At 35.2% G+C, this 12705-nt stretch overlaps 1 protein-coding gene across 5 annotated transcripts in view; it reads left to right on the top strand.

Annotated features, from left to right (window-relative positions):
• Window positions 1–1393: 1393 nt before the first annotated feature.
• The window catches only part of LOC108977983 (protein O-mannosyl-transferase 2-like), a 46698-nt gene continuing 35386 nt past the window's right edge, over window positions 1394–12705 (top strand). For 4 of the 5 annotated variants that reach the window (XM_018948007.1, XM_018948005.1, XM_018948003.1 and 1 more), the window contains exons 1-3: window positions 1394–1711; window positions 6027–6110; window positions 6181–6265. In XM_018948007.1, coding sequence (XP_018803552.1) covers window positions 1635–1711; window positions 6027–6110; window positions 6181–6265 — 246 coding nt within the window. In that variant the 5' untranslated portion in view covers window positions 1394–1634. Of the gene's footprint in view, window positions 1712–6026; window positions 6111–6180; window positions 6266–10218; window positions 10575–12705 lie in introns of those variants that run through there. The other variant, XM_018948004.1, reaches the window with a different exon arrangement.

Genomic DNA, 12705 nt, shown 5'->3' on the forward strand with positions numbered 1-12705 from the left:
GCCCGCAAATTCTACGAAAAACTGCGGCAGCTTACACAAGGTTTCAAGGCCGGATCTGCGCCAACTACAGTGGGATAAGCTTCCTCAACATCGCATATAAGGTTCTATCGAGCAAATTGTGTGAAAGATTAAAGCCCRCGGTCAAGAAACTGAAATCAACACCCCGACAGCTATTCACCATGCGCCAAATCTTGGAAAAGACCCGTGGAAGAAAAATCGACGCACACCACCTCTTCGTCGATTTCAAAGCTGCTTTCGACAGCACGAAAAGGAGCTGCCTTTATGCCAGGATGTCTGAATTTGGTATCCCCGCAAAACTAATACGGCTGTGTAAACTGACGTTGAGCGACACTAAAAGCTCCGTCAGAATCGGAAAGGACCTTTCCGAGCCGTTCGATACCAAATGAGGTTTCAGACGAGGCCCCTCGCTCTCGTGAGGCTTCTTCAACTTGGTTCTGGAGAAAATAATTCGAGCTGCAGAACTAAATAGAAAAGACTCTTCTACAATAGTGTACAGCTRCTGGCGTACGTCGATGATATTGATATCATTGGCCTCAACATCCGCGCCGTTAGTTCTGCTTTCTCCAGACTGAGCAAGGAAGCAAAGCAGATGGATTTGGAAACTTGGTAGACGTATTTCTTGGCTTCATAAGAAGATTAAGTTCACAGATGGGGAAAATCGGCCGACTGCCACGCCCGCAAAATGGTGRAAACCGAAAACCTATAAAGTGTCATAACTAAGCCATAAATAAAGATATGAAAATGAAATTTCGCACAAATTTCGCAATTTTTTTGGAAAAGTGGCCGTGGCCCCGCCAACTACTAACTTTTTTGTACATATCTCGAAAACTACTATAGCTACGTCAACCACACTGTAAAGAGTCGTTTCTTTTAGGCGTTTCCATATACAGTTCGAAAATGGAAGAAATCGGATAATAACCACGCCCACCTCCCATACGAAGGTTATGTTGAAAATCACTAAAAGTGYGTTAACCGACTAACAAAAAACGTCAGAAACACTAAATTTTACGGAAGAAATGTCAGAAGGAAGCTGCATCCAGGCTTTTTTTTTAAATTGAAAATRGGCGTKGCGTTGCCCACTTATGGACCAAAAACCATACCTCAGGAAGTACTCAACCGATTTCAATGAAATTCGGTACATAATATTTTCCTATCACCCTGATGACATGTACCAAATATGGGTGAAATCGGTTCACAACCCCGCCTGAAATCTCGATTTTCACTTTATCATGCGAGAGTATAAAATGTTCGGTGACACCCGAACTTAGCCCTTCCCTACTTGTTTATTAACAAGTTGAAACTCGCTCATTGTACTTCCACGTCTAGTTTATACATACTACATATGTATGTTGTCTGCGGTAATAATGTGGTGAATTCGTTAGAGTGGAATAAAAGTGTATCTTTCGGTATTAATTTACTAGCTATGTTTTTTTGTGTACGAACCTACTTTTAAAACCAGTTTTTGGAGTAAACTACAAACTAACAAGTGGAAGAATTATACAGAAAGTATTGAAGTAGCTGCGAAGGCTTTAGTGGCACGTAATATAATTTATATACCTGCAAAAAAATATTTTTTGGGAATATATAGTATTTTATAAAAAGTGGTTAATACAATGAAAACATCTGATCGAATTAAATTCAAGTTAAAGAACAATGCTGAAAATATTAAACCTCCAAAAAAAGATAAAGTGTAAGACTACATTATATATAATTGCCTTTACCATATATATAGAGAATTTCGTTCCGTGCCATTATATACAAAAGAAACAAGAGCAAACTTGCACTCTGGCCTGCATTTGGATGTTTCAAATTATGTGTATGCTCATATATTTGAAAAATGAAGAACTAAAAACGCGTTCACTTTAAATTAAATATGTACTATATACATTGTTATACACTATTTCAAGTTTGAAGCTGCATATACATGTTTATATATTATTATGCAGTTGCAAGAATACCTACATAAGTATATTTATAAGTTTTCCTTCAAAAATTAAAGGATTCACTAACATCCAAAGTGATGATACATGTTATATTTGCAATATTATTGAAAATAATAAGAATAAGACTGTTCTTCATTCTACGATATTAATTTCTTGTTGGCAGTAGAGGTTAGTTTACTCATTGACACGCCGTCTATGTGACGTGCARTAACACATATTAGTTTATGTTTTGACTTTAGAAATTTTAGTGCCTTAAAATGATTTAAAACGTGATATATTATTTTAAAAAATAAACCCTAAAATTTTATTTATGTCATTAAATACTAAAATCCAAGTGAATTTTCGCACATTTTCCTTTTTTCTTTGACTTACCAAAGCATTCATTGACAGATTGTGTCCACCTATTTACAAAATATAGTTCTACGAAGTTGGAACGTATGTCAGTGTTTCGTTTAGTATAATAGCTTTTAAATTTCAAAATGTTAAAAAAAAAATTCTTAAGTTACAAAACTTTAATGTGCACCACGCAAAATTCCATCTGCAGTTAAAATAATGTGCTGCCCATCGAAAATTTCGATGTTTTTTCTTCTAAACTTCTAATGCTTTATCTATCACAATTTGTGGACAAAATTTTTTACAGTTCTTGGTACAGTTTTTTGAAATAGAATAGTTCCCATCACTATCTATATAAAGGTTATGTTCAAAACTACCTAATGTGTCATACGCAGACTACTGAGGTATAGTTCCCCATAATCCTATAGCACACATATACGTTCGAAATTAATTGGCAACCAATTTAAAGAAAATCAGAAATAACAATAATAAAATAAAACAAGAAACAAGGGCTAAGTTCGAGTGCATACATACATTTTATATTCTTGCAACTTGGAGAAATCAATGCGAGGGAAATACCTTAAAGCGTAAAATGTCAACCAAAAGATCGTAATCCAAGCAATTTTTTTTTTACATTAGTGTGTGTTTTTTTGAACTATTCATTTCCTTCAATAACAACACGAAATTTTCTTTGGAAATACCCTAAAAATTTCCCTGAAAATTACAGCCCTTAATATTAACATTAAGAACATGAAAATCCTGCTTTTATCTTTGAATTTTTATATATACAGATTTTTTAAATATTAATGATAGCGATTTTGAGGTCGGACCTTTTTTGTAGCAAATAAAATTTCCTACAAGTTAGTAGTTGCAATTTTCGAAGAAGTCGCACGATAGGTAGTCGCCTTGTCTGAAACCTCGYTTGGTATCGAAAGGCTCGGAGAGGTCCTTCCCGATCCAGTCGAAGCTTTTGATATTGCTCAACGTTAGTGTGCGCAGCCAATTTGTTTTTGCGGGGATATCAAACTCAGATATCGCGGCATAAAGGCAAGAAATGGACGAAGATGTGGTGTGTGTCGACTCTCCTTTCACGGGTCTTTTCCAAGATTTAACGCATGGTGAATATCTGGTCAGTTGTTGATTTGCCAGGGCTRAAGCCACACTGATAAGGTCTAATCAGTTTGTTGACGATGGGCTTTAAATTTTCGCACAATACGCTCGATAGAACCTTATATGCGATGTTGCGGAGGCTTATCCCACGGTATTTGGCGCAGATCCGGCCTTGAAACCTTGTGTAAGCCGCCGCATATTTTCGTAGAATTTTCGAGCATTACCGCTATCGGCCAGCTTGTCAAGCTCTACGTACTCACGCATTTTGGCCTCTTTCTTTTTCTGTCTGCAAATGCGTCTCGCTTCCCTCTTCAACTCTCGGTATCTATGCCATCCCGCACGTATTGTGGTCGATCGTAACGTTGCGAGGTAGGCAGTCTGTTTTCTCTCCGCTGTGACATGGCACTCCTCGTCTTACCAGCTGTTCTTTCGCATTTTCCGAAAGCCAATGGTTTCGGTAGCAGCTGTACGTAAGGAGTTTACAATGACGTCTCACAGTTCCCTTATACCGAGTTGTTGACTAGTGCTCTCAGAGAGTAGGAGTGCAAGTCGAGTAGAGAATCGTTCGGCTGTCTGTTATGATTACAGCTTCTCGACGACGAACTTTCCTTGTGTTTATTGACGTGCGCTTTTTGCTGCACAGAGGGGGGTGAGAATCTTGTCTGCAACAAGAATATTTCGGTCTCCGGCTAAGTCGATCAGTCTTAACACATTTGGGGTTGTTTCATCGTAGATGCTGAATTTACCGATCGTAGTGCCAAAGATACATTCTTTGCCCCCCTGGCGTTAAAGTCGTCAAGCACGATTTTGACATCGGGGCGGGGGCAGCTTTCATAGGCGCGCTCCCAGCGCTCATAGAAAGCATCTTTTCTCATATCATCCTTTTCTTCCGTCGGGGCGTGGGCACAAATAAGCGATATGTTGAAGAACCTCGCTTTGATGCGGTTTGTGGCTAGACGTTCATTCACCGGAGTGAATGATAGTACTCGGCGACGGAGTCCCTCTCCCACTATGAATTGCACACCACATTKGCGCTCCTTTATATGGCCACTGTAGTAAATGCTACAAGAACTTACTCGTCTCTGTCTTTGTCCCGTCCATCGCATTTATTGGACGGTGGTGATGTCAGCCTTTATTTTCACGAGAACATTAACCAGCTGGTCAGCGGCACCTTCCCAATTAAGGAGGCGGAYATTCCAGGTGCATGCCCTCAGTTCATAGTCCTTATTTCGTTTGCCATGGTCGTATTCAAAAGGGCGGTTTCTCTTCCGAGGCTGTTGGTAATTTTTCATTGGTAGTATTTTTTAAGTGGCGGGTCCCAAACCCAGAGCACAATCTAGTAAGGAAGAGCTAAGTTCAGGTGTAACCGAATATTTCATACTATTTCAACTTTTAAAGATTAAAGCTAGGAAAGTACATCCACGTTCATAAGGCTTGTTTATTTATATATATTTACACCCAATTTATTCTTCCTAAGATTCACCATTTTGCGAAAAAGAGGCTATCTCAATTTTACTAAGATATGATATAACTCACATATTGTCCGACATACTCGATATAAAGTCATCCGGAAGTTCAAAACTCTTTATATTAGGTATATTTGGGATTATGGAAGTATTAACACGATTTTGCCCATTTGTAACATACAGATATGCTACTATAAGGAAGGGTTCAGGGTTTGAACAGTTTTGGCTCTATTTATGCAATTCTGAGTCATTCGGTGGCACACCTCAAGTAAACTATTTGTGCAAAGTTTTATTCTAATATATTAATTTATTCTTGATTTATACATTGGAAAGTGAGAGTTTAAAATGGAGTTTTAAAGTATGTTGTACAATATAAAGAGTAGGCGTGGCCGCAGCCCGATTTCGCCCAATTTCATAGTAGAATCGAAAAATGTCAGAGAAATGCCACTTAGCAAATTTGAAAATTGATTTGAGAATTGATTGAAAATTATATAATATTTGCGCTAGACAAATTTGATTGTTTTAGCTTAAATAGTTTAGCAGATATGTACATTAAACTTATTAGAGGGCGGGGTCCACTTTTTCAAAAAAATTTTGCCCACAGGGGTCCTTTGCTGCCGCAATCCTTTATGGCAAATCAAAGTTTTAGATCTTAATTTAGTGCTTAGTTTTCGAGATTTATGCGTTTTCGGTTAATGGCATTTTGTAGGCGTGGCTGTGGTTCTATTGCGCCCATTAATGGCAACTTTTTTCCAAGGAATTTACTCAAATTACAGCTTATGTTGCCAGAGTATAGAAATTAACATAGTCATACCAACTCATTGGACCTGATATTTTTTCGAATTGTCTTAGTAGTTTCTAAAAAGTTGCTAAAATTAATAATAAATATGGACACTCTTCTTACAGTCTTAAATCCTACATAAATAGAGAAAAATAAATATATACTTTTTGCCAACTTCCATGTGTCATTACGAACAATAATATTCCTATATGTGGATGTGACACGTTGAACCATAGGAGTGATGATACTGTTACAGATTACAGAGGGATGATGTTGCTCTATAGTAGGAGGACAAGASTATATTATATTTATACACTTAGCTACTTATAAATTCAAATATCTGTATTATCCAAATTTCTGTTTCTTCTTCAGAAACAAATGGATAACATTTGGAACAATTATAACTTTGACTATTTGCACGCGTTACTACAAGGTGACAGAACCAGACCATGTTTGGTAAGTAATAACAACCTTATACAATTGCAGTTACTTTAACCATTTTAAACCAAATTTTCTTGTTCTCTAGCTGGGATGAAACACATTTTGGAAAGATGGGTAGCTGGTATATTAATAGAACATTTTTCTTTGACGTTCATCCACCATTGGGAAAGGTATTCTGCTTTTTATATATCTTTATTTATTTACTAAACTATATTTGTTTGTTAATTTTTATGTTTTATACCCTGAATATGGTATATTAAGTTTGCCAAAATATTTGTAACACCTAGAGAGGAATGTCGGAGACCTTAGAAATATATATTTAAACGTTCGGCGGGAATAACTGAGTCGATTTATCCATGTCGGTCTGTCTGTCAGTTTGTCCGTCTGTCGTATGTACGCGAACTAGTTCGTCAGTTTTAAATCATATTATTTTCTTAATAAGAATCTGCTTATTTGCCAGAACCGCCGATATCGGACCACTATAGCATATAGTTGTAATAGAAGCTSAACGAGCACTTGCATTGACACTTTTTTATTTGACGAGATTTCACAAAAGAAATTGTTCAGATTGGAAAAATATAGCATCTAGCCAAACAAACCGAGCAATCGGAATCAAGTTCTTGAAGGGAATTTTTTGTGTTTGTTAAAGAAAAGCTTTGGCGCAACCGAAGGCTAGGCAAGCGATATATTAAGGAACTAAAACGTGTTTTTAAAACTATAAACATAATTATTTTTTTCAATATTATTTTATTTATTGGATCTCCTTTTTCTTAAGGCCTAAAAATAAGTTATAAAATCTTAAATCTATTTAAAAACTAGACAGGCTCAAGCAAGTGATTGAGCTGTTTTGGTGATACGTTGTTCTTTAGTACGCAGGCATATCTCTTCTTTTAAGGCGTGTTTGATCGCAGGAATGTACCAAAGCATTATCAGAAGGATTTGGGTGATCACAGAGTTTAGATAAATATTTAATTCTACCATCTTCTACTTCTTTCTTTACCATAGGAATACCAAGGTCTTTATGGATATTTTCATTACGCATCTACCACGGTGAACACATGATTGTCCTAAGCATTTTTGATTGGAACCTTTGTATTATATCAATATTAGTTGCACTGGTCGTACCCCACAGTTGAATGCCATACTTTCAAATCGTCTTTATGATCGCATTTTATAAAAGAACTTTTTTGTCTAGGCTAAGTAACGAGTTTTTATTTAAAAGTCAATTTAAATTTGCAGCGATAAGTTTGCAGATAGATATGTTTTTTTCCAAGTGAGCCTTCTATCTAGGTGAATACCAAGATGTGATACATCCTACGTTTTAGGTACTAAAATACTGTTTATTTTTAATGCCGGCCATATTTTTGTTCTAAGCCAAAATGTAACATGCTTACGCTTCTGTTCATTCACATTAGTTGTGTCATCCGTAAAAGTTGAAGTTAATACATTATTAGCAATTGGAAGATCTGATGTACATATATATGATATATAGTGTTGGACCTAAAACACTGCCCTGTGGTACGCCAGCCCTTTTCTGTCGTTCATCAGATATGAAATCTCCTACTTTCACCATATTTTTTATTATTTAAATAAGTCTCCAATATTTTATACAATTCTAAAGGTAGAATTTTTTTAATTTTATATAAAACACCTTTATGCCACACCCTATCAAACGCCTGAGCTGCATCTACTTCTATTTACTTCCTCTATTGCGTCATGTTTCGCACGAAATCTGATTTGATGCGTTGGTATTGTATTATTTTCGTGGAGGAAAGGAGACAACTTTGATAGTAATACTTTTCCAAATATTTTGTAAAGGCAGGGTAGAAGACTGATTGGTCTATATGCAGACGGCTGAGTTTTCTTACGTTTATATATCAAGACAATCTGCAACTTTTTCCATGTCTTTGATTGTATCCGAAACTAGGAATTGGAGAGCAAAGTGAGCACCTCTACAGCAATAATTGGTAACGCAATTAGTATTTTTGGGGTAATGTTATCTTGTCCCTGCGCTTTCTTGTGGATTAAGTTCTTTTATGATTCCAATAATATCAGAAGGTGAAGTCTTAAAAGACTCGAGCGACCCTTTGGCTGTGTTGGGTAAGATTGACAGCGTAAGGTTGTTCTTTGGTAAATTAGGTTGAAATACCTTTTCTAGGTGATTTGACAAAAATTAGCCTTTCCCTTGTCACTTCGAACCCAATTTTCACCAAAGTCGTAGGTATGTTGGAGTTAGTTGGTGGCTTCATGGACTTTTGGGCTTTCCAAAGGAATTTTGCTTGTTTAAATTTGGACCCAACTTCGCTTTATATATATTTCGGTGTTCAATTCTTCCTCATGTTTAATCGTATTTTTTTTTTTTAATTTACGTAATTTACATTTCGGAGTTCTATTCTTCCTCATGTTTAATCGTTTCTTGTTTTTTAATTTACGTACAGCAGAGTTTAATTGAAGCTGAGTGGAAGGGAACGATGTATCTGCCATTCACGTCTTTCATGCCCTTTTTCATTTATAAGCTTTTCTATTTCTCTAATAGAGATTTTTCTGAAACCAAGCGGATTATAGCTTTTTTTGGTGTTGCTAAGACAGCTGCGCAGGTTATTATATCATTGACTTCTCTTATGCTTTCGTCAATATCGTATTCGTATTCGTAGGATGATAGTATTTATAATTTGATTACGACGTGCTTGAATTCCGACTGACAATTTCGTTTTTAAGTCTTTATAAACAAGGCAACCCCTATAGTTCGCAGTGTGATTTCCCCCACAATTACTACATATAGGGTGTAATATGATTTCGTGTGTCCATACTCTTGATAGTTTGTGCACTGTCTGCGATTTAGCAAATATTTTAGGTTGTAAATGGGATGTGTTTCGTTTTTTTAAGTTGGCTAGAATTTCGAATCCATTATATTTTGAACATTGGTTGAGGATTTTTGTTTGCTAAAAAATTTGTACCATTGGTTTAGTACTAAAACCACCTTCTTCCAATGGTTCTTTGCTATCATTAGAGTCTACCGAAGACTCTATACCTTTCATGACAGCAACTAGGCCTTTTGAGCTCTTTAGTTTTTAAGAGTAGTAATTTTTGTTATTGTGACATGAAACAGTTTTCGGTTTGAGTTTGTTTGAATTTTTGTTTCATCTATGTTACCTTTTTTCAAGGGTACTATGTGAAAATTATTTGTGCCCATCATATTGATTAATTTTGAGGCATGAGTATTTGAGCTCCGCTCGCGCAAGTAGATTGGAGCGGGTTTGGCATTCACGACTGTGGTGGTACGCTTTGCATAGTCGTTAGGCTCTTTGGTCAGTAATGCAAATCTGTTGCCATTTAAGATTTCTGGCTTTAGACTTAGTTTCCTTTTTACGTTAATGTAGCGATYAATACCAGTCTGAACAGACGTTCTTTGTTTGCTTGGTACATTCTCACCTTGGATTTAGWTTTCCGTCGGTGTTCTGATACTTGCTGACACCTGCATACTGGTTGCTGTCAACACATTTGTTGTTGCCCGATTGCGGTTTTATGCTGCTTTTGCTGACTGCGAATTTTGCTTACTTTCCATTACTGCTGATCGTTGCGATGACTCATCATCGCCGTTACATGTTTTTYTGCCCAGCCTGGTGAGGCTGGGAAGTACTCATTAATGTTATTTGTTTTTTTTTTTTAGTTTTTATCTATTTGTTTCGTGCACTGTTTGTTAATGATTATAATTAATAGTTTGTGTGCACTGGTTTTTGTTTGATTGTTTCTTTTGAAATTATTATTGTTGCTTGTTTACTTTTTTGCAAAAAGCCCTAACATAATAGAACTATTATTACACTCGGCATTTCGATATGTTTGCTTGATTATATTTGAGAAATTCCCAAAATATAACACAACTAGCTTTGCTCCTCAGTATTAGCGGCGGGCCATTAAGAATTTAAATTGTGTATTAAGTTGCCTATAGGCAACATCGGTCAATTGTGTGTAATAAAATTTTGCATATAAGTTATCGTGCTTTTTATTAGAGCTCCGAAAAAGAAGTTATTTTATTTAATTTTGTCCGACCTTCTTTATTAAACTGTTAATTTTATACTTAAGCTAAGAAGTAACCTTAATCTACCTGTCTCGTAACTTGCAGTTCTGTGGAATTGCACCTTTGCGGCTCGTGGCGGATGTTCGCTTCCTGTTGTTGACGAAAATATTACTGTCAGCTATAACTTTATTTCTGATTGCGAAATATTAGCTCAGCTTTATTTGTTATTAAAATATTAGCGTCAGCTATAATTACGAATATGTTTCGTGTTAACTCCTCCGCCGTCAAAAACAAACGACCCCGTTTGTTCGCTGCATTTGATCTTTCAGAGTTATTGACCCTTCTAGAGTTGGTATTTCAGGTGTTTTGACTTCACTATGATCGTTCAGATTAACGTTTACATGGTAATTTGATAGCTCTGTTATACTTGCTTTGCCTTTATTTTTTAGACTCAAAATGGTGGTAATTACGATTATGCACATCATGCAGATGATTATGAGCGAAAAATTGGTAATTAAAGCTGCAGTGTGGGTTATTTTTAATTTTTCCTGATGATGTGTGTTGTTCAGATGAAGCTYCTTCATCATCTCCAAACTTAAAATTTCTTCTTCTTGAAACGATGGTTTATTTGGTTGTGAAATTTCTGCTAACGGTTTGCTAGTAAATTTTTGGTTAAATGAGTATGTTTGGTTTTCTATCCACACCGTGGAATTATGGTATTCTRCTGCATATGATCCGGAAAGATGTATATTTGGCTGTCAATTTTTACTGTACCRTTATATTGGTTTAGTAATATAATACCAGGTGATATATTTTCTACCGATGGTATGTGTTGATTATTTATTAAAATGCATTCTGCCGGTTTGCTCTTTAGTAGACGAGGGACACAGGTAGTGTTGCTTATGTTTTTAATATTTTTGTTATTAAATATTTGTATACTATTATATTCTTTACATTTGTTCCTTATACCAAATATTTTATTATTCTTACACGHTATTACATTTTCAAATGGAATCTTATTTATATTCCTTTTTATTTTTATTGGTTTTATCATAATTGATTCAAGATCTTTATTAAATAACGGTATTTCAATAATGTATAGTAACATAATTTCATTTGATTCAAGTTTAACATTTACTAATTCGATAGATTCTTCAATATTATTTAGTGTAAAGTTATTTTTCCCTAGTGTATTTTAATATATTTAATTCTTCATTTGACAAAATATAAGAATTAACTATGCCGGCTTTTGCGTAGGGGGGTGTTTTGAAAATGTTAATACCAAGTTGGTCTTCGACCATAAATTGTATTGAGGCTGAGTTTAAAGATTTTTCATTATCTATAACTATGGTTTTCGGCACACCGAAGGAAAAAAGTATTTGTCGCAAGGGTTCTCTGATATCCTCTATTGCTTTTGATTCTATTAATCTAACTTGGGCGTATTTCGAAAATTTGTGTACTGCGGTAAGTATAAGATTTTTCTCTGTACTGTATATATCAATATGAACTATTTCTCCAGGATATTGTGGAATAGGGGTTTCAAGTAAATGTGGTTTATTAGGATGATGATCGTAGTTGTTTTCTTTACATATTTTGCATTGTTTAATTATTGMTTYTATTTTTGCTTTCATTTTTGGAAAATAATATTTTTGTATGAGTTGTTTTGAATTTTCGTCTCGGTTTCTATGTGCGCGTTTATGTTCTTTTAATACTGTTTCGTTTTAAATGTCCACGTTCGTAATGTCATCAGCTTTTATCTGAGTATATCGAATTTTATAATTAGAAAAATGGATTGGGTATATTTGTTGAATTATTCCCATTATTTCTTCGGAATTAATATGCCATTTATTACCGAAGGGTTTAAGTAACGTTTAAAAAGTGAAATGAGGTTTTCTGAGGAACATGTTTTTTTAATTATTACATGTCTATGGTATGTAGGGAATGGTATTTTAAATAGGTAACTATCTTCGTCTCCTAAAGAGATCCAAAGTTGGTTTTTGAAAACATTTATGGGTACTTCTACGGCTGGAATTAGATTGTGAGATGAGTTGTCATCTGAATGTGTGGCTACTGATAAAGAATTTATTTCGAATGGTCTTGAAAGTGTATCTGCTACTATGTTGGCTTTACCAGGTTTATATCTTAATTCCTAATTATATTCTTCGAGTATGGCTTTCCACCGTTTTAATTTAGAATTATTGTTTTTATTGCTTAAGGCGTATGTGAGGGGTTGATGGTCTGTATGGTCTACTTTTGCCGTTCCATAGAGATAATTTCTAAAAGTATTTAATGCCCAAATAATAGCAAGCATTTCTTTTTCATTAACTGCATAATTTTTTTCGGTTTAACTTAATGTCCTAGATATAAAGGTTATAAGGGGATAAGGGACAGCGCCTATGGCATATTTGGAAGCATCTGTTGCTAAATCGAACTGTTATTATAATCAGGATATTGTAAAATGACGTCTTTCGATGTCAATGTGGATTTTATTTTAATAAATGCTGCTTTAGCGTCATTGTTTAATTGGATTTGGATTTTTTTGGAAACATTTTTTGACATTCTACCTTCTTCACCACGAAGTAGAGTTGTGAG

The sequence above is a fragment of the Bactrocera latifrons genome, unplaced genomic scaffold (genome assembly GCF_001853355.1).
Source record: "Bactrocera latifrons isolate USDA-ARS-PBARC rearing strain unplaced genomic scaffold, ASM185335v1 scaffold_984, whole genome shotgun sequence".
NCBI classification, from domain to species: domain Eukaryota; kingdom Metazoa; phylum Arthropoda; class Insecta; order Diptera; family Tephritidae; genus Bactrocera; species Bactrocera latifrons.